This window comes from Gadus chalcogrammus, chromosome 5, assembly GCF_026213295.1.
Source record: "Gadus chalcogrammus isolate NIFS_2021 chromosome 5, NIFS_Gcha_1.0, whole genome shotgun sequence".
Taxonomy (NCBI): Eukaryota; Metazoa; Chordata; class Actinopteri; order Gadiformes; family Gadidae; genus Gadus; species Gadus chalcogrammus.
This window is the reverse complement of record NC_079416.1, coordinates 9,580,186-9,607,538: the sequence shown is the minus strand read 5'-3', so window position 1 is coordinate 9,607,538 and position 27,353 is coordinate 9,580,186. Positions and strand designations below refer to the sequence as shown.

The following is a 27,353-nucleotide window of genomic DNA, read 5'->3' as shown; positions in this document are numbered from 1 at the left end:
CGTATATTTCGCATTGTGGTTGTGCGCCATATTGGCAGTCTCCTCCATCTCCCAACAAGCCTTGAGCATGCAACATTCAAACCGGTTGGGGAAGAGAATACAATAATTTTTTATATCCAGAACGCGAGCTGATTTTAATCGCCATGGAGGCTGTGAAGTCTTTTAACAATGAGGTTTGTTTCAAACACGCCACATTTTCCGCACAAAGTGATGATAAAATGTCGAACCGAGTAATTTAGCTAGCGATAGCCTAACTAGCATACATGGTAGAAGGGCAGTCTCGCACAAGGCCGCACTCTCTGTCAGCAATGTTGTTAAACCACGGCAGATCTAACGAGAGGTGTCGGTCAACACGACCCTAGCAGCTATATGGAACCGTGTGGTCAACTGTTAAAGCAGAAGCAAAGTATTGCTCAGTATGCAAATATTTCTGCACAGTCCGTAGCTAACCTGCTATAAGTTAGCAAGTTGACGCTATGCTAGTGAGCTAACGTGATACCATTCACTAGCTAGCGTCAACTCTGCTGGTTAGCTACTAGCCCTAGTATTATGTTATTACTAAGAAATGTCACGGTATATCCACAATTGAGTGGTATGATTGATGAAACAACCTATATGTTTGTATAATAAGTTATAGCTAGTGTGCAGTACGTGCTCGCCAAGCCTTTCCCAACCCCCTGTTTTGTCTGCAGTTCAAACGAGCCAAGTGGCGTTAATACGCAAGGCCATTGTTTACAAGTGTCCTAAATAGCGGTTCAATAGTTGATACATCATGAAGTTAGACAATGTTTCCACAACGGCAGATTTGGGTTGCATTGCACCTTTTTCATAAACGTAAAAACGTTGGACGCTGTACTGGGCTGCTTTAATATAAATAGGTCCTGAACCGTATCCATCTCGTAAATATGATATGTGACGTTTGGCTAAGGTGGTTTGTTGTCATTTTTCTTCTAGCTGTACTCGCTCAATGAGTACAAGCCTCCGATCTCCAAGGCAAAGATGACCAATATCACCAAGTCTGGAATCAAAGCTATAAAAGTAAGTATGTAGCTGTGATGATTGAGGCAGGGTAAAGATGAGAAGATAAAGCCCTGGATGGTAGGGGTTTAATAAAAAATCACAAAAATCAATAACACCTTTCCAGGAATATGTTTCTTGGTATTTTCACGAAGACTTATAGAATGGTAACTTGTGAAGGTGCGCTACAATCCAACATTAAAATGACACCTCAACCAACCGCTCTGAAGTTTGGATAATCGATGCGTTTTCATAATCGCAGACAAACCAGTACCTTTTTTAACCTATGGGCACTAAAAGTTCCAGACTTTTCCAATTCCCTAGTTCTGACATTAAGATGAGATAGTATGGTACTTGATTGATCCCAGATGGGAAATACAGGGGAGTCAAAGCCACTGACCAAACATGACTTGCGTCAGTATATAGATACTCATCTTTATTAGATATTGGTCCGCCATTCATATCTATTTGAATCAGTCCAAGACTAATATAGTCATACATATAGAAAATGTAAAGGTAAAAGAACAAACGTAGCATAAATATGGCTAGCACAATTCCCAGCTTTTGGTGTTTTTTTAGTTTTTCTACAAGAGAGATCTGATAATCTGCCTAACCTATTGCGTTTTACCTCACATTTGGTAAAGACCTGGAGCAAAAACATTTTGACATGTAACGGTTCGATAACTCAATGCTTACAGCAACTAGACTGACAACTGTTGTGTTGTTTGTGACTGTATAACACCAGTTGCACAGTGTAGCACTGAGACTACTGCCTGGGGATGCTGGCATTCCCAGCCATGCAACAGAAGTATTTATTTGAATGAGCTGGAAAATGTCAGGCATTATTTTAAAGAACATCTAATATAGAGTAGCTATAGATGGATAGCAGTTCTGAGCTTGAAATGCATAAAGATTGCATGTATTCAATCGTAATTTTTCTTAATTGTCCTGTGCAACATGGACATGGGGTTTGTTTTTTCTCAGCCATGTCAATAACACTTCCTCTTTAGTGGAAGTATATGGTTTAAAGTTTTAATTGCTTAGCTTCCTACTTGGCAAATTAAATATATAATTAACTGGTGTGAAAACAGCTCTGCATGGCTATCTTGAAAAGCCTAAACTAAAAATCTGCTTTAAATAAAAGGTAGTAGGGATATATGGATGGTTGTGATTGGCTGTACATAACCATCAGGAGTCTCTCATTTCCCTGTGGTAATTTGACATGGACACATTGGCAGGGAGCTTGCTAATTATTCAGCTAACCCTGATAGGCCACAGGAGCAGGTTCCAACAGCTATGCCTTATTTGTTACTAAGTTTGTGTGTTAAGTCATTTTTACCCCTTGTTAGTTTTAAACTAGCAGTTTATTAAATTTGGCTACACCACCAATACAAAAGTAATATCCTAACTAGTAATGCATAAGTCAACTTCACTGTCGCGTCAACGGGACGTAAACCAAGTTGTACCGAAACTACCAGCTATAATGTAAACACTGAAAGGCATGAGAAGAGAGATTGATTTGCATGGCACTGTCGAGATTTGTCTGTTTTGTACTCAGGTATTCTAGAGTAGCATGGCTTTGTAAAACTAATTGAGCTAAAAAGTTGAACCGGAACAGTATCCTGCATCATGCTACCGCTAATGGGATCCGTGCAGTGGCAATGAGCTCTGCATTCGTAGCCTAGCCTATCCTGTCCCATAATTATAATATTTTGTATTTTATCTTTAGAAAGATTTAAGGGAAAACCACTGATTTACGGGAAAACCACTGCAAGTCATGACTAGTTGAACCATTTAGCCTAGAGGATGCTAATTACTTGAATTAGGAATAGCACAAGGGCTAGACGTCTCCGGTTGCTGATGGGGATTGAAGTACTCGAAAGGCATTAAGAGTATTTAGCACATTTTCTAAGCCTCCATGAACAACTTGCAAAACGACACAAATGAGAAGGCAAGGAATGTATGGTGTCTTGACAATATGTAGATGTTTGCCAACTGGTTTTCTATAGGCTGAGAGTATTCTTTATGCTTGCTTGGTATCCGGTCGGCATGTTGGGAAAAGAAAAAATGACACCAAATTGTGAAATAGTGTCTTTAAAACCATAATTTTATGTCTAAAGTGAGGTGATGACTGTTTTGGCGTTATGTCATAGCCGTCCATGTATCGTGGGGCTGAGCTATTTATTTAAGTTAGCAGCAAGAAGGAGAACATCTTTGACGTTGCCATAGCCCAGATTCCCTGTTAACAGTAAGCTTAACACTATTCAGTGGGGTGACCTTTGGGGGGTAGGGGGCAGGAGGGACCAAAGACCTTTTGCATTTCCTTGTCTGAAAAAACGGTAAAACGACAGTCCAAATTTGCTACCCGACTGAGTGACTGGAATGATTCTTGTTAGTTTAAAATGATTAAATTAACCGTTGTATATTTTTTCTTTAACAGTGTCTATCAGACCTGTGTTTCCTCCACTCTTTATTATATCCAATTGTGGAAGTGTAAAAAGCCCTACACATTATCTGATCTACTTGAGTTATTCCACTGATTCATAAATTTACGTGGGAATATGTTTTCAAATCGAAACTCCTTGTACCAGGCTCGGCATACCAGCTCTAGGGATCAATTAACTTGTGCATAACTGTTGCCTTCGCTAATACCTTTTTCTCTCATAGCAGTTGTTTTTGAAGGACATGCACTGATCTTTGATTATTGCTGTGCCTTCTGTTGCTTGTGTATAATACCTGTTTCCCCTTCCCTCAGCAGCTCTCCCAGCTCCCCAAAAGCACTGAAAGTGAAGCAGGAGGATGGGGTGGAGAGAGTTACAAAGAGATAAGAGTCCCTAACCAGCTTAGGTAGGAGTATGGGTTGTTTCACAAAGAAGATGGAAGCAAACCAAACAAGCAAATTTAACTTTGTGTTTCAGCCACACACACAGACAAATGGCTTGTCTTGTTGATGACATTATGCTGGTCGTTTATTGGCGTTCAATGGCTTGTTAATTGTTAGATTTCTAAGAACTTGATTACATTGGTTCTTTTATTAAGTTGTGTATGTGTCTCAGGCTAATATACTGATTCACCGAATCATAGTTCTCTCTGCCAATTATGGATTGACTTTTGTGGTACGTGGGTTAATCCTAGGGTGTGTAGAATGCAGATAACCCTAGCTTGCTGATTTTCCTGAAGGCTTGTTAATAGTTTTGTTTGGTTGAAGGCAAAATAGATTCCTAGTCAACCTTTGATTGGGGTTGATCAGACAGGAACACTATAATAAGAGTTACCTTGTTAGATCTGCTTCCTTAGATATTATGCTTGAACAAGGAGTGTTTAAGTCTGTTCCATTTTAGTTTGGGTTGATGTGGTCAGATGTACACACTAGTATTCAATCGCTGGCTTACATTGTCTGTTATGAGAATGAATAAGTGGGTAATTCGGCCCACTGTAAGCTTGTACCCTTTGTCATTTTCTCTTTCAAAACACTTGGTTGTGTGGACAGATTTTGGGTCTTGTTGGCTGGGACACATAATTCCTGATCGCTTCTTTTGGGCTGTTGAGTCTTTGATCCACACATATATTATCTGGTGTCCCCCCGCTAAACTCGATGCAGGTACGATCCAGAGCTTTAAAGAGAGACAGCAGAAAATAGTGTAAAAAAGGTATACATTCCCAAACCATCAGTGAATACATGCCCTGAATGCTCAGTTTCTAAAATCGAAATTGCCTCATGCAGAGATAGCACAGTCAACTCAAATCATAATCTCGGTGCATTCCAGTCACTAATAGCTGATTGAGGACTGCTATTAACTCAAACGATAGCTCTCAAATCTGCTTCACTTCTGTTGCGTTGAATGGACACAGGATTTTAAGCAAGTTGGCTACAATAGAACATTTATATTTATAAATAGTTAGACACGGAAAAAATTCTCAATCATTACATTGAGTACTTTTAATGATATTTTTGAGACTACATGAGGCCGATGTATTCTCTCACTGCCTGTTTAAATTATCAGATTCTGGAATTTCTTCCCCCGACTACACAGATAATCAAATGCCAATATTTAAACGTTAACCATTCCTGAAATTGCTAATTTGACAGATTTGTAGGAAAACGTATTGCATGGTGTAACAATGTCGATGTGACTTTTACTGGGCTCCTCCAGACAAGGACATAGGGCATCGGTGGTGTCCAAAGACGGTTTATTGAAAGGATTGCAGACAATGCTACATGAGCCGGTGCTCCTGCTTCCCATGCAGGAGATCTCTTTCTGAGTGAGTGTGGTGATGGCTGGCTTATCCTGTACACATTGATTGCTCAATGTGCAACAGGTGTGCAGCCTCACCCAGCCCCAGAGTCCAATCAGTCTGACTCAGGCCAGGTGAGGCTGCCTAAACCAGCATCATCATCCACACACACTCCACACTTAGGTTTTTTAAAAGGGTACATTCTTTGTCAGTGTAACCAGAAGAGCAAGCAGACGTTGGGGTGACGAAACGTTTTCCTTGTCTGCTTTATGCAGATTTAACATTTGGACGATAGACCTTTTTCAAAGATGTTTCATTATCTGACAAACGAAGGTGTAGCTCATAACACTAAGTTACTAACTATGGGTCGGCTTCTTTCATGGGTTGTAGACTTAATTAGTGAAGAACACACATTGGCCATGTACCCTTTTGACAGCTGTCACAGCGGAGAAATGGGTGCAGCCCCCAATCGTCACACTGTGTAGGTGGGCAGGTGTTTCATTTGCCCTGGTACGTTGAAGTAGCGGACCCATGATTAGTGTTAACAGCTTCATCTGTGTTACGGAGTGGCCTCTAAAATAATTATTGACATTGAATAATTATATTGAATGGGACAGTTGTGCACTTCGTAAAGCATTACTAAAGAGTCATCCTCTTGCGAGCTTCCCCAGTGCAGCATCATTGTTACTCTTGGTACTTCAGTAGCAAGCTAAGAACCAGCATCGGTAGTATGGTGTGGTACACTTCATGAGACACTGGGAAAGCGCCATTAGACTTGGTTGTGAGTTGTGTTTTCACTGTGTTTACTATGCAGGAATGATGTAATGGATCTGGTCTATTTGTTTGCCGATTAGAGATGACAAAAGATATTAAGGGGCAATTATATCAAAGACATTTGGCATTGCATCACAATCAAGTGTCACAACAGCAGCGGTTCCACTGCAGGAAATTTCCCGAGGATCTAGAAAGCTTTGGAGAAAGTTCTTCTCCAAGTCTGTTTAGTTACAACTGCACACAGTGATGTTATTAAAGCAACCTATATTCACGTAAAGCAGAGCAAGTTAACATTGGCTTGTAGTGCACACTACTATCAAGTTTAATTATATATCCATGTATAACAGATGGAGATCATATATGTCAATGCAGTGTGAAATCTACCCAAGTAGTAACTGTGACAACAATTTCTGGGCACTTGAGGTTAAAACACAGCTTATTTCAATCCATTGCCACACAGTTCTCACAATCAAGTGTTAACGTAATAGGAAGACCTTTTCTTTTTATGATGAGGTGCAGCACACATGTAGAAGGTACATTTCGTGTTATTTGAATTTTCCTGTTGTATTGTTTTCTTTAGTTGAGTAGATGGTCCCATTTAGGTTACACTTTATGGGGACTTGCATAGGAATTATTCAAGGGATGCCTTGATCAGCTCATGATCAGACAATAACTTACATATTATTATCTATTTAAGTTTAGCTGGTGGCATCTCAGAATTGTCAATACATGTTCTGCATATGTTCTAGAGAATGGATGGCTTTTTTTATTTTTTTATTCCTACTTATTAAGCTTTTTATAAATCAGAACAATAAAACACAGGCACTTTACTGGCAACCATTTATTTAGCAGTGTAGCGCTGTCCTTAATGATCCATTTTACACGTAGGATTCTTCTATTGTGTCTTTCCTCCATTCTCCCACTGGTATTTAGAGGACTTTGGGGAAGCCGTTTAACCTCCCCCAAATACTTGAGTGTGGATTGAATTTGAAACTGATATCAATGGCTGTGAAGCTACGTCCATGAAGCGCTGGTGTAGCACTAAGCTAGGATTCAAGCGGACCTCCCACCTCTGAGCAGGCCTGACTTATGGAGGTCCGGCACGTCAAGTCTAATATAAGCTAGTCCGTGCCTTAACCTTAACTGTTCACTGTTGTAACGGCACTCTGATACAAACTATTGCGGGCACACTGGACTTTAACAAATTAACCCCAGTGTTGGCTAAACTTGCTTGTTTACATTTTTCCCCATGGTGTAATTCAGTCACTAATGCTGATGTTCATATTGCAGAGGCAGCTATGTTATCCGAAAAGATATATACTAAGTTCTATCAATTCTGTAAGTCGACTGGCATCCAACTACTTTTTCATCTTTGAAAGTCTTAATTATGAGAATGAGGAAGAAAGTTGTTTGTGGTGTAACTGCCTACACTACATGTAACATGACTTGGAAAATCGTGGAGATGGTTGTACTTGTACATAAATCCCCTGTCGGTTAACAAGACATTTACACTGATTGAAAGCCAGGACATTTCCTTAAATGCAGTAAGAATGACAGAAAGCTTTTTAACGACCACTTAATTGATGTGTAATTGTGGTTGGTTGCAGGTATGGCGGTACAGCATTAGTGGCCATTAACTCTGATTGTGTTCCTGCTAATTGGACAATTCAGACTTATGCTCCTAAATGGGCGTCGATTGCGAAATAATTATGCTTTTTCTTTTTTTTTCTCCTGTGTGTGTGTTGGGGGGGTGTTGCAAATTGGAAGTAGGTTACGCAGCCTTCATATAATGGCAAATTAGTTATTTTAATCAGAGCATACACTTAACACTTCTTCAGCATACAGAGCTCTGATATCTCTGTAGGGATTACTATATACAGCATGACAACAGGCATGTCCTCATTTTAAAGACCCACTCTTGGCGTGGAGAACACAAAACATAGTTTTGGACATTTGCTACTATCCTAGCCATGTAGCCTGTGGGTCACTGTATTGTATGTTTGTTAAATTGATAGATGTGAGAATGGGGTCAATAGCACCTAATAATCTGTTGCAACCCAACCAAGAAAATCGTTCATAAGTCCAAACAGGTCTGCTTAATATTTTGCATCCCTTTTTCCCCGAAAACTGCAATCATAATTGGATTCCTATCCACATTTAGCACACCCCACAAAGAGGGAGAAAGCAGAATTTTAGATAAAATACAGGTTATGATGACCCTACACAAGAACCTACTTGTGTAGGGTCCAAAAGAAAACCCCAAATAGTTGTTTTTAAACATTGTTTACATAGTAGTCTATGCCAATCTTTCAATGTTACTTTAATAAGACTTAAATATAGAAAAATAATAATTAAAATCTGTTTGTTTAGTCAGTTTCTGTCAACCAGGCTCTTCTGCTGTGAGCGCAGGTGGTGTGCTGTGTGCACGGTGTTAGTGTATATGTGGAGCTCTTTCTGGGCAGCGGTTGATGTGGGTGGCTATATCCAATGGAGGGACAAGCTTCTCGGGTCATACATAACGAGTTATCACTTTTTTGCTGTGTGACATATCCAGGAGAATTATGCTCCTTTCCAGAAGTTTTAGCCCAAAATGCATGTTTTAAACCTCATAGTATTTGAATTCAAACTGAGACATGGGTTTTACTCCCTATGTAGGTATAAGGGCTCATTCTAAGGTTTTGAAAATCCAATGATTCTACTTTTCATCGGATTATACACCCATTGAAACATACTTATATATTTGATATTAATGAGTATGTTTATGTTTATTCAATTTCTGCAGAGTTGGTTTCTCTAGTCTAGATGGCACTACTTTTTACACACTGCACCTTCAATCATTGATGGATGGGGACTTTTGTCATTATTCTGCAAACCTTACTGAATTATATAATTTATTAAATGTATACCGTTTATAAGGGTAGTATAAGTGTTGAATTTACTTGCACCCCACTCTCTACAGCAGAGAGGATGGTTGGAGGGGCTTAAACAGATGTACGTTCTTGTTCTTGAGTACGGTGATTCTCAACTGGACTAGCCTTAGGAACCCCATGGACCCCCTCATGACCCAAAAATGAATATAGCAATATATCAGTAATCAACAGCTTTCAGGCCATGCTAATGTTATTTTAGTAATTTAAAGTTTGTGTGTGTGAGCAAGTGGGAAAATGTCAAGCCTAACAGAGTAGTCTTGGCAGAAACGGATATTGGATTGAAGACATTGTGTATACCAGGCCTTTTCAACTAGCGGCCCGTGGGCCAAATGCGGCCCCTCTTAATTTTTTTCTGGCCCGCAAGAGGTTGCATGCAAAAAGTAAATAAAATAAAGGAGAAACATAGTTGCATGCAAATCAGGTTTCTGTGTGTAGCCGGTGATACTAGCCAGTATCAGTACCCCACAATCAGGAACTGGCATCACTTATTCTGACAGTGATTGGCTCAAGCGATACGTGTGAGTCTAGCTTTTCTCATATGAATGCCATCAGAACAAGGGCACGTTGCGCCATGACCTATGTGAAGCTGCATGAGTGTCTCAGGATGAGCCAAACAAGGCAGTGCAATCTTTGTCACTGACTCGCTGGCTCAAAATGTCTCGTATGTACAGTAGTTCTGTTTTGTTATGATTCAAACAACATTGTTTAATTCTAAATACGTGTCCAAAATATGTGAGAACAAAATCTTTTATAATGATACGATTAAAAATGAAGAAGGAAGGAATGCGTCTGACAAGTTTTTTCCATGTAGTAGTACTATATATATTAAGTTAACACTACTTTAAGTACGATTTATTTGTAGTTTTACTCTGTGTGGCCCATGAACCCCCAGTGGTTTTCCTTTTCGGCCCACTTGTTAAGGAGGTTGAATAGCCGCTAAGAACGCTAAGCCCAGTTGGTGCAACCGGCGTAACGGTTAGGTTGGACTTAGAACGCCAAGTTACGACCAGGCGTAGTTACGACCAGGCTTACGCCCAGTTGGTGCAACCGGCCCCTGGTGTATACGTTATCTGTTGCCAAGTGGTTGTGGAGGGCAAAAGTAAAGGATCAGGTCGTTTTTCTTCAATTAAGTTGTCTAAATGCTCTGGAGTAGAGTGGAATTACTACCCTATTTAGTGATAATTTTCCAGAGTGACTTGTTACAGTAATACCCTAAGATCATAACTGTCTTTTTTGGGGTTTTCGAACCCCTTCAGTAGTATAGATTTTAACTGCTGCCTACTAGGGACTTTAATGTGCATAGGGATGCAGCGTCTTTCCTTGAAGCAACAATGCTAAGTTTATTCATTTGTATGCTTGTTTGTTTTTGTTGTGTTTTGCATGTACATAACTTTGCTCTACCTTGAACGTTCCAATCTCTTATCAGATGCATAGAAAAAGCATAACAAACAAACTATCTCATGCAGTCTTAACTTTTCCAACACCATGTTTTGACTTATGATTTGTGACACATTTGTGGTATCAATTAATGCTGACAAATAATATGTGTCTTCGCTATTACAACAAAACATAAAATAATTGAAAAGACAAGAATATTTTCGAAACTTGGACTAAATAAATAAAAGTAAATCATTTTCAAGTAGAGTTAAATCTAAAATGTGAGGCTTAGGGTACCCTCAAACAACCACCACATCCTTTTTGGTAATCACACTGTTGGTTATGACTATGCAGGAACTCAATCTTCAGAGATGAAATGAATCGTAGGAACCACGGTCTCGCAAATTATTATGTAAAGATCTGTTGAAGTATTTTGCCAGTTTGCAAATCAGCCATGATTTTGAAAATGTTAGCCTCTCTTGTGAATTCCGAAATTGGGACGGTGGTGCGCCTTTGACATTCATTCTATTCCAAACTATTGTTGAGCAGCTCCCATAGCAGCATTTGTTTTATACAGGCCCAAGCGCAGACAAACTGCACTGGCTACGTAGTTTGGTTCTGTGTTTACAGACCACTGCAAATGTACTTGGAGACCATGAGGAACACAGTAAGAGTTCTGAGGGAAGATAGTGGCTGTATGCTAGTCTACCAACTGAACGCTATATTAATGAATTCATCAATTCTATAATTTCCCATAGGCTGACTCGACACAATGAGTTTTATGAAAGCGGAGCATTTGGTGGAACCATTCCGCCATACTTGTACCAACCAGGGAAAGCTTGAGAAGGAATAGGTACAGAAATCACTCCAGCCATTTAAATAACAACCCCTCCTACTCTTATCCCTGCCACTTATTGAAATGTTTTGAGGGTTGGTGTCAACTGAGAAGGACAAAACTGCTTAAAAAGGCACTCACCAGCGGGGTGTAAAAACAGAATCTAAACTTAATTATTTTTCAATTTTGGGCAATATTAGAGCAATGATCTAGCAAGGCAATTGGTTTGCACTTACTTGTGTTAGACAAGGCAAAGATAAAGCTAGGGTAGCTGTGAAACACTAGTTTGGAATAGAATGGGTGTCATCGTGGCTCGCCAACCGCCAACCCAATTTCAAAACACGTGTACACTCAGCGGGGAGTTGAACAAAATTCTGAAAGAAATCAGTTGGAATACTTCTAAGCTATGATCCTAAACAACGATGATGGGTTTCATTTAAACTGGCCTTAGGTTGATCCTCCACTGACACTAGCTTGGCTGTAGTGGAATTGTTTTTACTTAAGTTTTGCTGAGCTGATAATGTTCAACGTTAAGTTCTCAATCCTTTAGTACTTGTAGTAGATAATTGTGCTTATTTATATGCTTGCATCCAATAATTTAAAATAAACAACATGGCATGGATTTTTATGTTATTATTACACAGCTCTTCTCAATGCTGTGGAACGCTCTGTTAACTTGCATGGGCCTTCACAACTTCCGGCGGTGAATTATTTTTTGATAATTCACCGTTGCTAAGCATATAATGGCCGCTGTCAAGGAAAGTGAATTTTTTGCCTCTATTGACATCTTCGGTATCACTCCGCAAATAGTCCGGTAACTTATCAACCCCAACGTATTCGGTTGCTAAGCGACGCCAACGTCTTTGGCGGACTATTTCTCTGCTGATCAACACTATGAATGCTGGTAACAAATTGATTGTAAAAAGACACACCATCTGAGTTTATTTTTTTTCGTTTTGACAAGTCTGTGTAATAAGCGGAATAATGTATAGAACGTCGCCGGTCATTATCGAAAATAAGCCCCTTCAGTCTGAAGCAAGACACCTCCGCTTCGCGTCGGTTTCCTGTTCTCCGTCTGGGCTGATTTTCCCCATATGACCGGCGTTCTATCCATTATCCCTTGCATATGATCTCTCTGTACTTGAGACCAAATGGCTTGCCATTCTCCGAAAGATGTATTGATTCCTGTATAAATAGAAACTTCCAGGGGATTTTGAATAGGGTGTTACTTGTAACATAACCCAGTGGGTTCTGCTTTCACTTCAGCTTTCTACAGTTGTGGGTAAAACCAGGTCCTCTGGTTCAACATGAGAGGTCACGACCCCTGACAAACCTGGGTGCCGGTGTGGCTGTAGTTACCGTACATTGAGAAATGCTCTGGGATGGATAGGTCCAGCTGTACATGTTATATACAGTAGTACATGTTCTTTTTTATACAGCAGTTTTTATTTTAGATATTGGATAACTTCATGTGTGCATTACTTTCGTTTCATAAATGGAGTAACTTTTAATCCAGATACACAACTTATGCATGTCAGCAATTAATGAATAAGGAAGTATATGATGAGAACTGCTCGGAAATACTGTGGGAAGCCATTCTCTAGTAGTACTTAGAAAGGCTGACTGGTAACCCTTCAGGTTACTAAATTGTGTAACTGGGTGTCGGGTCATGTTTTTCTCCAAAATAATGTGTGCACAATTTAAACATGCGTTATTATGGTACTCTTATTTGTCTAGCAAAAATAATGTTTAAAACATAATGCAGGGCAAGACTTAATGTACTCTTAACTGTGGAGCTTGATGCTGGTTTTATGTTAAGTTCTTCTATGTGATGTCTTCAATTGAATGCAGAAGGATGGACAACTTGTTATTTTGGCCAAAATCTAGTATAGAATTGTCAGTTTTTACATATACTTATATACATCTACTTAGTTGATTTTCCATTTGCTTCACTACTCCGACACAACATAGCCGATGCTCATGGTAGTGTGTGTTTGTGATTACTGAATAGATAAAGGGAGTCTTCTCGAGTACAAGTACAAGCTACTTTTATTTTTGTCTGTGCAATGGGCCTCTTTGGTATTCTGTGTCTAAGGGCCCATAGACTTCGCCTGAGTCTATAAAAAAGCAAGCCTTTCCGCATTTTGTTGCCTTAGCATACGCGTGTTACGTTCCAACCCACTGTGCACAAGTTGTTGATGTTCTCCTTCTCCACTGAATGTTAAATGGACCCTCTTATTGTTATGATTATTTGTCTCATTGATACAATTACTGTACTGATTTGTTTTCAGCCTGTCCTTTTACCCCATCTACTGGCGGCTGAATGGTCTAGCATTATGATGTGGTGTCTTTATAGACTGGGCCTGTTAGCACGCATGTGGGGAGGAGATGTCTAGTTCAACCCATCAAAATGATTGCTGTTATTACCAAGCACGTATTTCTTAAGTGGCCGATAGCCTTTGGAATGTGAATGGTCACCACTCATGGTCAAATAACACTGTTTCAATTAAGCACTCCTCCAGAACTCGTAGGTATAGCCTGTTTAAAGAAACCATAGTAGTTTGGTTCAATTGAATAATATGCAAATATGCAGAGTACAGCAGATAGTAATATCATTTTTCATTACTTTTTCACATCGTGTTGGCTATAATATCCCATTTTACATCCAATGAAACACTCATTAAGATTTAATATGTATTCTTCCAAACTGCCGAGCAATGCATTGCCAAGCCAAGTTGAATCGGTTAATGACACCAAAACTCCTCTCTATCAGAAGTATGCCCAGTTGGGTATTAATTAAGAGCTGATGAAATTATGTGGTTGGAAACATGACAGGAATATGTATCTAGAATCCATACAAATTAAGGCAATTCATAGATTAGTGTAAGACGTTGTTTTTTGTGTATCCTGCTGTGCTATATAAAAAAGTGGTGAAATTACACAACTACCTGTGGTAAAATATCCTTATCCTCTGTATGTTGATTCTTTGAAAGTCTCACTACGGCTCTGTGATGAAGAAAGTCTGTTTCTACAATGCTTCCATGAGTTGATGCTGCGTTGCTTGCTGACATCAATGTGTTCTACTCTTTCAGTTTTACAAGCATGTTGTGCAGAGCGTGGAGAAGTTCGTACAGAAGGTAAGCATTAGTACAAAAGACACAACTCATGTTGACTACAAGTGGAATGAGTTAGTTAGTTAGGTTCTTTAATGTCCCCATGGGGATAATTGTTTTCACACAGTCAAGTTGGTTTCAGTGCAGCATACATTTAAAAAGGCACAACACTGTGTAGCAACAGTGTGCAACACACAGATAACAAATAAATTCTCTTCCCACATATACAACAGATAAACCCTCTCCCCACAGATACAACAGAAAAACATAAAAACATAGACAACAGTGATCATGACATCCATCCATGACCCCTCACACGACGGATAAATAAACCCTCCAACCACAGAAAAACATGTTGACAGGAATAAACATGACCTGGACCTCGTAGTACATACACAGCTAGTAACTAGGAACTGGAATGCAAACGTTTACCCAATTGGGGAATTACAAACTGCCCTGCGTTAAACACTAGCCTAACTAAAACAAGTGTGCTGGTTGATTGACTGGTTTAAGCAGCCTCACCTGCTGTTATCTTTTCCACAACCTGGTGCGCAAAATGAAAGAGACCCACAAAAAAAGTGCGCCAGTACTCGCTGAGAGTTGGACCTTGTATTAGATATATGATTTTTAGGAGGGTATTTCTTGCACCCCTACTTTAGAGTTTTTAATCTAACCGCACAAACAAATAATCGTGACTTTTCTGTGAACTTTTATTAACCCGAGATGTACTGGTAGTCAAAAATGTATATTTACATTGCAACTGTAGCATATTCCAATGCCGTCTCCCCCTGTGGTTCCACATCAACAGTGCAAACCAGAATACAAGGTGCCCGGGCTGTACGTTATCGACTCCATTGTCAGACAGTCGCGGCACCAGTTTGGCATGGAGAAGGACGTGTTCGCCCCGCGCTTCAGCAAGAACATCATCGGCACCTTCCAGCACCTTTACCGCTGTCCCTCGGATGACAAGGTGTGAGACGCATATAACACTGTTAGGTTTCGTTTCAAGTGTGACAATGGCCCCACCATGTTGTTTTCAGTCAGCTTCCTGGTGTTGTTTTTGTGGTTGATGTATTGTTGATTGAAACGCATTTCTAACCAGCCCACGTCTCTTTGCTTGTGTCTCCAGAGTAAGATAGTGCGAGTCCTCAACCTGTGGCAGAAGAATGCCGTGTTCAAGAGCGACATCATCCAGCCCCTCTTGGACATGGCGGCAGGGCTGCCCCCGCCCAGCGTCACCCCGGTCATGGCCAGCAGCACGGCGCCGGCCAACAACGCCACACCCGGTCAGTCCGGACGCGCACACGACAACGGTCTCCTTACCGCCCACCTACGTGTTGATTGTTTAATGTTTAGCATGTAACAACGGCATAATGCACACAAGCGTGTCACATGTATATTGATATACTCCCTCCCTCTCTGGTTGTGTGCAGGTACCCCAGCCACCCCGGCCACCCCCGCCAACATAGTCCAGGGTCTGCCGGACTGGGCCTCTCAGATCTCCAACACAGACACCGTGGCTGCCGTCGCCCAGATCCTCCAGAGTCCCCAGGGACAACAGGTTAGAACGGAACCACAACCCTCCAGCACCCTCTTCTGGAATACTCTGTGCCTACCTTACAGTAATTTCTTCCCCTGTACTTGAATGTTTAGATCTTTCCGTCGTTGCTATATATATATATATATATATATATATATATATATATATATATATATATATATATATATATATATATATATATATACTTTTTTTCCGTCGGTATTGCTGCTATGCACCCAAGTTGTTATACATATGCAGTAATTATGAACTATGGTTGAAACCATTGTGGTTGCGGTTGTCGTGCAGCTGCAGCAGCTGGTGCAGAGTCTGCAGATGCAGCAGCAGAAGCCCCAGCCGTCCCTGCTGCAGGCGCTTGACGCGGGCCTGGTGGTCCAGCTGCAGGCGCTCACGGCCCAGCTCACGGCCGCCGCCACCGCCAACAGCCTCAACCCCCTGGAGCAGAGGGTGACTTCTTTTAACAAGGTAAGCGTACTGATGTTGTTTGGCATTTAACGCCGTTTGGAATCATCAGCATGAATATGTACCGTCATGAAACGTAACATTTGATGTCGTCTCTTCCGTCTTAGAAACTTTTGGGCCAGTTCGACTTTGGGAATGACTCGGACCGCAGTGAAGATTCCAAAAAGGACACTTCATCTCAGATGTGAGGACAAGCTCTAGTCCCAGTCACATAATAAATCCATTGATCAATGAATTAATATGTGGTCACTGACGGGATCTCCTATTAACTACGTGTTGATCGCTCTGGGGGCGGCTCTTTGCAGGCCCATGGTGTCGGACTCCATCAACAACTCCCTGTTCCATCAGCTGGCCGAGCAGCTGCAGCAGCAGAACCTGGAGCAGTTCCAGAAACAGCTAATGGAGCACCAGCAGAAGGTGGGTCCTGGTCCGATCGACACCCCTCACACAGAGTGCCCCACAGTGCGTGCCGCACTTGGCTCCTCTAGGCGTAGTCTTCTTTATGAGGGCAGGTTGCGATGCTTCGTTCGCAGTATAACGGTTCTCGTTGTCTCTCCTCCTCGGAAGTCCATGAGTATGGAGCCGCAGGACTCCATCTTTGGGCCGGAGAACCCGGTGCCTTCTGTCCAGAGCACTAGCCAGCCACAGCTCCCCGAGGCAGAGAAACTAGACGACTCCATGGACAACCAGCAACAGGTACCAAAAGCCTTGAATCACTTATTGGTTTTTATCGGTAATAGTTGGTCTTGTACTATGTATACTGTCAATCATGCAGCGTGCTGCCATTGATTGGTGGCGTCCTATCGGCCTGGCGATTGTGTTGAAGTGTGTTATCACGCGGTGATTGCAGGACATGGACATGGATCTGGACGAGGGCCCAGATGGAATGGAGGAGGAGCTCTTTGAGACGGAAGAGAAGAAGGCTGCGAGCACTCGCTCCAGGACGCGCTCCCGGTCACGCTCCAGGTCAGAGTCTCTCTCGTTCGCACTCTTTCATCTGGACTATCTTCAAACGAGGCCTGCCCCTAACTGGGACACCAATGGCGCGGCCGTACCTTCTGCGTTGCACGTCTGCGGACAGCTGCAGAAGTGCGCTGGTAAAGCTAGTGTGGTACCATTGATACTGGAATTGAGGGTCCGCGTCAGTCTGGTTTCCACGCATGCATGTTCCCCGCTCCCTAGCTCCATGCCCCTTGATGGCACCAGCATACGTGGAAGTGTGAATGGGCCCTTAGGTGCTACATTCAATCAGAGCAGTGGGTTTATGCTTTTTGTCGTAACGTGTTCTCCCAGTTTATCCTCCTCAGTCCAATTAGGATTCAAATCATTTGATTACATAATAATAAGCTAATGTCTCTGCCACAGGAAACCTCTGTAAGTCATTTGTAATCTTGTGTCATTTGTAAGCTGCTGCATTTCCATTGATGTGCGTGTTTAAGCTCTGAAGTTCATCCACATGATGTAACGTTGGAGGCGTTTGATGTCACCAGGTCTCCAAAGAGGAGGCGCTCTCGCTCACGCTCCGGCTCTCGGAAACGGAAGCACCGCAAGCGCTCGCGGTCGCGCTCCAGGGACCGCAAGAGGAAGTCGTCTCGCTCCTACTCCAGCGAGAGACGCGCCCGCGAGCGGGAAAAAGAGAGGCAGAAGAAGGGCCTTCCCCCGATACGCTCCAGGACCCTCAGCGGTAGGGGCCTTGGCGAGCTGTGTGCACAGACGCCACCGTCTCATTGAGTTTTTACGAATTCCTCATCATGGAAGCAGACAGCCTGTCACATTAACTTCTGAAAATGTACTAATTTTCTTGGCATCCGTCATACACAGTGTGCAGCACGACTCTGTGGGTTGGCCAAGTGGACAAGAAGGCCACTCAGCAAGACCTGACCAACCTGTTTGAGGAGTTTGGCCAAATCGAGTCCATCAACGTAAGTCGAGCTCGGCTTCTCTCTCGTAAGCTGCAGCGGTGTTACGTCGCTGACCCTTTAACCTCAGTGTTAAACATCTCAGCCTTAAGCCTGGGAGATTCTAAAATTAATAATGAATGTAAAATGTTAACAACATACTCTCCCTTCTCCCTGGTCAGATGATCCCCCCCAGAGGCTGTGCCTACATCTGCATGGTCCACCGGCAGGACGCCTACCGCGCCCGCCAGAAGCTCAGCACCGGCTCCTTTAAGATCGGCTCCAAGGTCATCAAGGTACCCTCCAGCCAATCCACTCACTGATGCAATGTTCCCCCTTTCTCATTTCCCATCTTGTGTCCTTGGACAAATTGGATCATCCCAAAACCTGAATGGACTAGTGCCTTTTAAACGATATGATTAGGTTTGAGACAAGCAGGTCATACTATCTTATTTTACCTAGTTTTATCCTTTTGTTCTTATTCCGGAGATAAACGCCATTTCGATTTCTCTGTATGTCTTCGGCTTATTTTGCAATTGACAATGAAGTTGACTTTGATGCTGTGGCTGTCCATACAAACACTGTTCTCATCCACTCCTTGTGTGTGTTTGTGGACCAGATTGCCTGGGCTCTGAACAAAGGCGTGAAGCAGGAGTACAAGCAGTTCTGGGACGTGGACCTGGGGGTCACCTACATACCCTGGGAGAAGGTGAAGCTGGACGACCTGGACGACTTCGCAGAGGGCGGCATAATCGACCAGGAGACGGTCGACGATGGTGAGGGAACGCTCCGCACGAGCTCTGGGATTGGTTGAAGCAACTGAAATGCTGGCTGTACGATATGACGCTGTAACGACACTCTCGCTGATAAACATGCAGCCACCGGCTGGCGTTCAATTGTTCTGAGGTAGATTTATTGCCCACTTATAATGGAACCGATCTTTAAAAAAGCCCTCATCGACCCTCATGTTGGAATGAAGTCTGAGATGCATAAACACAGCTGGGCTCTCGAAGCCTACCACAGAAGAGGATGACTGCTTCAGGATTCTCGTTTTGTCAATACAGAGTGGGAGGCGGCCAAGAACGCGGAGCCTGTCAAGGAGCCCCCGAGCCAGGCCGTGAGTGTGGAGCCCGTGGCTGCTCCGATCCAAACCCACGCCGAGACCTACACCCAACAGGTCACCATGATGCCTGTTCAGGTACGGAAAATACACCATTTACCATTTATTTCTGACACTTTAGTTGTCGATCTCACTAGCCTCACATTATATAAGATATAAAATCAGCAAGACAGACTTTCCTCATGTGATATCCTTCAATCCCAACACAATGTGGAAGGTAGACCTATGTTTTCCTCGGCCTAATCCTCGCTGTTTCAGCGTGTTTAATCTACTGTTGGGCCCGCCCCATCCACTTCCTAAAGGCCTTTGCTGTTGACCTGCTAATGGGTCGGCTGAGTGATTGCAGCGCGGTCACACAGATTGTTTGTTCACTGTGGCACTGTAAGTGACGGTTTGTCATAATAAATGTCCTGCTCTCAGGGCGAATGGGTGCTTAAAGTCCTCAAAGGCTCATGCGACCAATTTGTTTATGAACAAGGCCTTTTTTGCTGTCACGGCATGCACCTTAAGACAAATAAGCTATCCTCCACTTCCTCATTCAAATCATTGATGCGCTGTACTTAAACCACTGTTCCCAGAGTGGGAGGGGCATGGTGTGATGGGATGGGAGGGGAAATGGTAACATTTTGTAGTGCGGGGAAAATCGCAGACTTTATAAGAAAAACTATACACTTGTTCAATGAAAGTAATTTGTTGCACACTGGAGCTGTGAACAATCACATCCCCTCCTGACGCAATTTAAAATTATATATCGAGGTTTCATGGTGGTCGTGTCGTGAGTCTGCAGGCAGATGGCGCAAACAACGTGCCCACAGCAGTGTTACAGCAAATGTTGACTCAATGCCATGGCAGTGAGTGGACGGTCCAGACGGTCCAGAAGCAAGAAACCATTTCTTCTTATCTTGTGTGCGCTACATTGAGGAAAATTATTAGTTGCTGTTCTGTTGATTTATTCAATGTGGACAAAAGGCTATCTTTTAAATCATTCATTTGATTGCATCATTTAATTTGAAGGTAGTAATGCCTGTTTGTTCATCTTGAAACAAATACAATAACATAACCAATATTGACTTATTTTTACCAAAATGAATCACTGATTCCCACTTGTGTCATGTTTCTGTTGGAGCCTGCATTGGCGTGATGATTTGATACTGGATGCTTCCTGTCGCCTCACCACTGAGTCTCATGTCTCACACCTCTGCAGCTGCCAGTGCCCCAAGCTGTTTCCAATGCAGTGGGCATGGTGCCTCCATCCTTCCCAGTCTCCATGGGGATGCCGCCACCTGGCTATGGACCCCCACCACCCTTCATCCGAGCGGGCTTCAATGCCTCTCAGCCTCCCCCAGGTAAACACTGTCATCTTTGGAAACAAAGAAACTTATTTTTTCTATGGAGTTGCACTGACTCCACATGACTACACAGGGTGTCCGCGGAGGTCTTAAAAAGTCTTAAATTCATTTTTAAAAATTTAAGGCCTTAAAGTCTTAAATTCGTCAAAAATGTCATATGCTGGTCTTAAATTTATAACTCGTAGGTCTTACATTTGTCGGGGCAGGGCTATTTAATTTTTTATTTTTCTCGCGGGACTTTTCGGGAAGGAGATGTACGAGAGGCTACTTTCTTGCTAGCTGCATATATAAACGGATGTCTGCGCGCTTGCTAGCTAGTCTGCAACAATGGGTAAATGCAAGTTCAACGTCAGTTTCCGAGGTTGGCCAGATGCTTCCGTGCAAAAGTAGCCTACATTCAAGCTCGGCACCATGGGGATTAAGGCTGTCGTCAGCCATATGCGGAGCCAAAAACATAAAACCTCTGCCAGGAGCCACACACAGACCCCAGCCATTTCTACGTTTTGCATCTCTGCCCCGGCGCCACAGCCGCAGACGGTCCGCGCTGCTAGCACTGACCTGAGGGTAGCATTTGGTTCGACACCAACACTGAAAGCGGAGGTGTTGTGGATTCTAAACACAGTGGTCAAGCACCAGTCCTACAACTCGAATGAGGGGATAGGAGATCTCTTCGGTTTGATGTTCCCCGACTCTCAAATCGCGAGCACCTTTACTGCTGGAAAGGACAAAACGGCGTATATAACTCGCTTCGGACTAGCGCCTTTCATCCGAAACGAGCTAATCTGCAGCGTCAACAAGGCTGATTTTGTTTTGATGTTTGAGACGTTGAACCACGCCACTAAAAGCAAGCAACTTGACGTGCACGTCCGATATTGGGTCGGAGATCAAGTGCAATTCGGTACTTGAGCTCGCAATTTATGGGGCCCCACATATATGGGGGTAAAAGGGATGATGATACATAATATTTTTTAGACAATATGCAGAATCTTTTCACTTATGAATTAACACGGTCGGCTATTTTTGCCAGCACGCCACCCTAGCCATATTATGGGCAACCGTGTTCCCCTTGGCTGTGATTTGAACTTTGAATTCCTCGTAGGAGTTCATAATAATACATTGCTCGCCTTGGATGAAATACACCGCTCTTGCGCGATTTATTTTGCATAAGGGTGAGTCAAATGACGCGAGAAACGCCCCTTTTATGTGAACGCGCATTGAACCTAAAGCGGAAAACCTGGTTCAACTAATTGAATCTAAAGTGAGCGTCATGGTACCATTTAACTATGATTGCGAGTTGCGGCTCTGTCGAGCCAGGTTTTCCCAAGAAAGCCTCGGTATGTTCAACGAGGTTCGTGGTATACCCCCCAGGTCTTACTGAAGGCATTTATTTAATGGTGAAAATATTATTAATCAGTGGAGTAAATATCGACGGTGCAACCGGTGCAGCTGCCCGGGGGCCCGTGGCCCCCCCCTCTCAACAACTCACAACTTGGGTGCACCATAAATACGTGCTGGTGCACCCAAATTAAAAAATTAGGCGCACCAGTGCACCCAAGGAAAAAGTTAGTCTGGAGCCCTGGAGTATCACTTTATGTTCAATAAACAGACAGATAGTAAACTTGAATGAGTCCCATTGAGTGACACACATGCTATGCTTTGGTTGTAATACAGCGGGATCCCCCCCACCGCGGGTTTAAGGTCTTAAATTTCATTCAAGGTGGTATTAAAAAGGTCTTAAAAAGTCTTAAATTTGACTTGCTGAAACCTGCAGATACCCTGCTACACATAAAAAATGTATTGCGTTAATAATATGGCTGGTTTGTCTTCAATTCCATAGGCTTCATGACTGGAGCTCAGACACCAGGCATGTCCTCAAATACATGTAAGTATTCCCGAATATCGCGTGATAGAAACGGGCATCACGTTGTTGTTCAGCCGGTGAAGCCCATCTTTACTTGTGCCTTTACAGTGCAGTCGTCGATGACCTCCGGCCAGGATAATGTCAAGGACTCTCTGTATGGAGGCATGATCCCCCCCACCAGCAACATCTCCGGCAGCTACATGCCCCCGGGCCTCCCCGGTACGGGCGTCTTCAACCCTCTGGGGGTCCCTCAACACAGTGCCAACGACAAAGGACATCAGTCGGCTGACGCCATGGAGTCCGCAGCAGAACTCGCCCTGCAAGGTAGAATAAGAACGCTCAACATCTATAATTGCCGAAGGCCATTTATATCCCAGCTGCACTGATTTAAAGTCTTTTGTAATCCGAGGATATTAAGAATGTAGGTGCTAATCATAATCCATTTAATAAGGAGAAAGCAAGTCTGGCAATTATTCATGAGGATGACATTAAATATTGAACAGAATCCTGAATATTGGTGGCCCGAGGTTTGTTTATCAACGTGTTTCGTTCTCCTCCGTTGCCCAGGCATGCAGAACGCGGTGCGCAGCGGAATGGGTTTGTTGGGCATGCACCCGGGCACCCCCCTGGGCCACCCCCTGCACCCCGCGGGCCTGTCCGGACAGCGGATGCCCGGCCTGCTCCCCATGGACATGCGTCCCAACCTCCTGCAGCCCGGGGCGGCCGCCCGCTTCCCCCTGCTGCTGCAGCAGAGCCTGAACCAGCAGGCCAGCAGCCTCCTGGAGGCCTCCCTCCAGGCCCAGGCCCAGGCCCGCGCCAGGGCCCCCTTCGCTCAGATGGACCCCTTCGGCAGGGGCCTCAACCCGCCCAGCGACGGCCAGCCCAAGGCCGAGGAGAAGTCCGGGGCTGACGAGGGCAAGGACCAGGACTACCGCTTCCCCCCGCCGGAGAAGCAGAGCACCGGCCTCCTGAGGACCCCTCCCCCGGAGCAGCGCGACGGCCCGGGCAGCGGCGCCGGAGGGGGGGGGGGCGGCGGCGGTGGGAGCGGAGGCCAGGGACCAGGGGGACCCAGGCCCGCCCTGCTCCAGACCCCAGGGACCCCGGGCCCCAGGTCCAGCCTGGTGGGCCGCCTGCAGGCCCTTGCGGGCTTCACCCCAGACAGCCGCTGGGGCCAGACCAGAGGGGACTTTGACGAGCGTGACAGCATGCGGGGTCCCCCCCCGCAGGCCCTGGGAGGCCCGCCGGCCCCCGGAGGGCCCAAGGGCTTCCCGGAGGAACGTCCGAGCCCGGGCCAGAACTTCCCCAGCCGCTTCGAGGGCCGCCCCAGTACACCGGCGGCGGCCGCCGGCTCCGCCGGGAACTCCGGGTCGGCGGGCGCCGCCCAGCCCTGGAGCCGCGGAGCCGCCGTCGCCCCCCCGGCAGCGGCCGCGCCCTTCGAGAGCGACCTTCACCAGGACCTGGACGAACGCCGGCGCCCGTGGGACCGGCAGCGTGACCGGGACGAGAGAGACTTCGACTTCAGGAGGGAGGTGAACGGGAACCGCCACGGCCGCGACAGAGATCGGGAGCGGGACCGGGACAGGGAGAGAGACACCAGAGACACCCGAGAGAGAGACACCAGAGACCGGGGCCGCGAGCGCCCCAGGGAGCGCGAGCGGGACCGGGACAAAGAGAGGGAGCGTGAGCGCGGGGGGTGGACGCCTCTCTTGCCCCTGCCGACGCCACTGCTCCCCACCCCGTCCCTCAACCCCAACCTGGCCCTGAACCAGGGCAAGATGCTGGCACCCCTCAAACTCAACCCCCAGCTCCAGACGAGGTTCCAGTCCATGCTCCTTCCCCAGACTCCTGGCAAGCTGCCCCTGCCCCCGCAGCTCAACCCCTCACTGCTCGGGAGTCCCCCCAAGACACCCCCTCCGGCACTGAACCGGGGCGCCCTGGCCGCACCCCGGGCTGACAGCCCCAGCCCACCTCAGACTCTCTGCCAGGCCAAGTCCCCCGCCCCGGCCCGGTCCCCTCCCCTTGCCCGGTCCCCTTCCCCTCCCCCAGCCCATTCCCCAGCCCCAGCCCATTCCCCAGCCCCCGCCCATTCCCCACCTCAAGCCCAGTCCCCCGCCCCAGCCCACTCCCCAGCCCAGTCCCCCCCTCCAGCCCAGTCGCCAGCAGAGACCAAGGCCCTGAGCCCGGCCACCGAGGCAGCGCCAGCGTCCCCTAGGCCTGTGACCCCTCAGCCCCAGACCCCTCCGTCTCTACGGTCCCCTACTCCGGATGCGGTCCAGTCGCCCCCGGAGCGAGCGGCCTCCCCTCAGGTAGACTCGCCCCCAGAGGCGTCCTCCCCGCTCGCCATCTCGCCGTACCACTCCCCGGCCGCCTGCCTACCAGCCCCCGGCTCCCCCGGCCAGAGCCCCGACTCTCTGGAGGAGCAGGACGAGCCCGGCAGCCCGCCGGCGTCGCCCCCGGGGAGAGCCTCCCCGCCCCAGGCCCGCTGGGCCAACGGGCTCGCCATGGACCCCTTCTGCGTGGCCGACCCCACGCCCGAGGCGTCCCCCGACATCTCGCACCAGGGGGCGCCGTCCCCTTCCCTGTCCCACTCCCCCAACCTCGTCATCTCCCCAGGCGGCCCGCGATCCAGCCCCGAGGACGCCCCCAGCGACCCGGAGGACGACGACGCCGAGGAGGAAGCGCCGACACCACCGCCGCCGCCACAGCAGCAGAAGGGGCCGCTGGCCTCCCCTCAGCACGTAGACAATGAACAGAGTGATGCGGTGGAGGGAGCTGCGAGTCAGCCAGTGCTAGACACTGACACAGACACTGAGGGGACATAATCATCACTCAGTAGGTAAAAGATCATTTTGTAAAGTTGTCTCTTCTTCTCTGCACTCATGTCCAGCAAACCACCCCCCCCACCCCCAACCCCCCTCGCCACACGGGACATGGCGGGGGCACGGCACACATCCGTTGTCGTATCGAGAAACGATAACAATAACAATATTCTATCTCTCACAAATACCTGTGTTTTTAAGTAGACGGCACGCTATTTTAATGGGAGATCATTTTGTATTTTATGCTCCTCCCTTCCCCCCCTCCCCTCCCCATCTTTTTTAAGTTGTATTGCCACCACATTCATTTTTAGTAATCAACCATTGATGAATTTTAATCATTTTTCAGCCCAAATGTTTTAATTGTAATTGGGGCGGCGGCAGTTTGGCCTTCCTATGGAAGAAAGTAAGTAACCCTGGCTTTGGATTGAATTCAGTCCAACCACGATACTTGAAACCACACTGGCTGCCCCCCGTTTTCCCCCTGCTCTTCTTTTTTAAAAACACTGCTGCAAGGTTTTAAATGAGTGCTTTGTGTGCTGCCCTATAATGCTTCCTGTTTCCAAAGCCAAACCAATAGCCTACATTCAGTGATACTGGTACAGCTGCTTTTGAACCGGGGGGAGGGGGAACAAATACACTTAAAAAGATGGAAGCCGATGATCGTTGTGTCTCCCGCAGCTACAAATAAATGTCTTTGATTTGTTTCATATACTTCACCGGATTTTAAAAAGCATAAACCGAACGTGCCCCGTTGGAGGAAAGACATGGGGACATGGATCTCTGGGGGGGGGGGGGGGTTGTGGATGTTGGGTGCATATTGTTTTAGTTTGAAATAAACCTGCTTTGTTTGTTTAAACACTTGCTTTAGGACTGTATTTTCTGACCCAGGACCAGTGGAAAACTAAGACCCACTTAACAGACTCTCAGTGTTTTGATTTGTCCTTCACTGTTTCGAACAACCCTTGATTATTTGCCGTTTCTGTTGTTGTTGTTGCTCAAATCGCTGCTTGATCCTCCATCCACAAGGCTTGGATGAAACCACGGGATATAGTGCTTAGTTTCAAACCACTCTGGCTTGTTCATCCCCCACCCCGCTCTCTTTCTCTGGGGACGGGGCTGTGCCTTTCATTTGTTTTTGTGTGGAGTTGTAGTGTTCATGATGAAGCCGCCACAGAACTGCTGTGTGATATTTAACTGTTCCAGACCACAGTGTGGACAGACACACCACTGCCCCCTGTCACGTCCCCATCCCTGTCCCCCTCAAAACAACCGGTGTGAACCGTAGCCATTTGTACAGCACTATCCTGTAGTAGAGAACAAGACCGCCTATACTCCATAGCTCTGTGCATGCAGGCCTGCAGCCATGTTTTTAAAAAGCCTTTCTGTCTCCTGAACATTTCACACCGCGAGCTGGTCTTCTGTTGACCCGCTGCGGGCAAACCCTAGTCTGCTGTCCTGTTAGACCAAATGATCACTACAGGAGATGTATTGTTGAATAAAGTATAAAGGTGCAATCGGGACTTTATAATTCCTTACATTTTATTTTACTTGCTTTTCTAATAATGGTGACCGTGCCTGACCGTACACACATTTCACTATGACTATAAAACCCCACTGCGGGCTGGGATTCAGATTATTACAGTAATGCCCAGCAAACATTCAGGCTTTGACTATATGCCTCAGGAACAACTGAAGCGAAACAAATGGGTATCCTTAGTTCCAGTCATGCAATCATTTGAACTCGAGTCTGCTTCTTATTCTAGTCTCATGATATCTTTGCCAGAGTAATATATATTTAGTCTATGGAGTGAGAGGTTTGCCATTTACAACCCTTTCAGCCACTTAGCTGTGACATTCATGTAGATCACTCGCCTCCTATATATAAATATGAAACATACTGTCGTTAAAGGTTAGTTTCTTACATTCCCCCCCACTCTATAGAACTAAAGGCCTTTCCTCTTCCAATTAAATCAAATTCAATAATTAATCAGCAAATCGGGCCCA

At 45.4% G+C, this 27,353-nt stretch overlaps 2 protein-coding genes across 2 annotated transcripts in view; both read left to right on the top strand.

Moving 5' to 3' along the window:
- Positions 1-52: 52 nt before the first annotated feature.
- Positions 53-25,507, top strand: scaf8 (SR-related CTD-associated factor 8). The gene is made up of 21 exons (XM_056590661.1): positions 53-173; positions 955-1,038; positions 14,262-14,306; positions 15,091-15,252; positions 15,412-15,595; positions 15,716-15,843; positions 16,129-16,305; positions 16,410-16,486; positions 16,608-16,719; positions 16,870-16,998; positions 17,153-17,268; positions 17,793-17,986; positions 18,124-18,224; positions 18,383-18,496; positions 18,820-18,976; positions 19,265-19,398; positions 20,525-20,666; positions 22,507-22,551; positions 22,639-22,854; positions 23,098-25,268; positions 25,418-25,507. Exons 1-21 carry the CDS (start codon positions 144-146, stop codon positions 25,505-25,507), a joined length of 4,608 nt encoding a protein of 1,535 aa, XP_056446636.1. The 5' UTR covers positions 53-143.
- tiam2a (TIAM Rac1 associated GEF 2a) overlaps positions 24,976-27,353 on the top strand; it is a 93,302-nt gene continuing 90,924 nt past the window's right edge. Inside the window, exon 1 of the mRNA XM_056590280.1 lies at positions 24,976-25,366. The gene's annotated coding sequence lies outside the window, so the exon portion shown is untranslated. The remainder of the gene's footprint in view (positions 25,367-27,353) is intronic.

Coding starts and splice junctions, on each gene's coding strand:
- scaf8 (XM_056590661.1), top strand. CDS start 144: ATGGAGGCTGTGAAGTCTTTTAACAATGAG. Junction 15,844..16,128: donor AGAGTCCCCAGGGACAACAG/GTTAGAACGGAA, acceptor GTTGTCGTGCAG/CTGCAGCAGCTGGTGCAGAG. Junction 22,552..22,638: donor AGGCATGTCCTCAAATACAT/GTAAGTATTCCC, acceptor GTGCCTTTACAG/TGCAGTCGTCGATGACCTCC.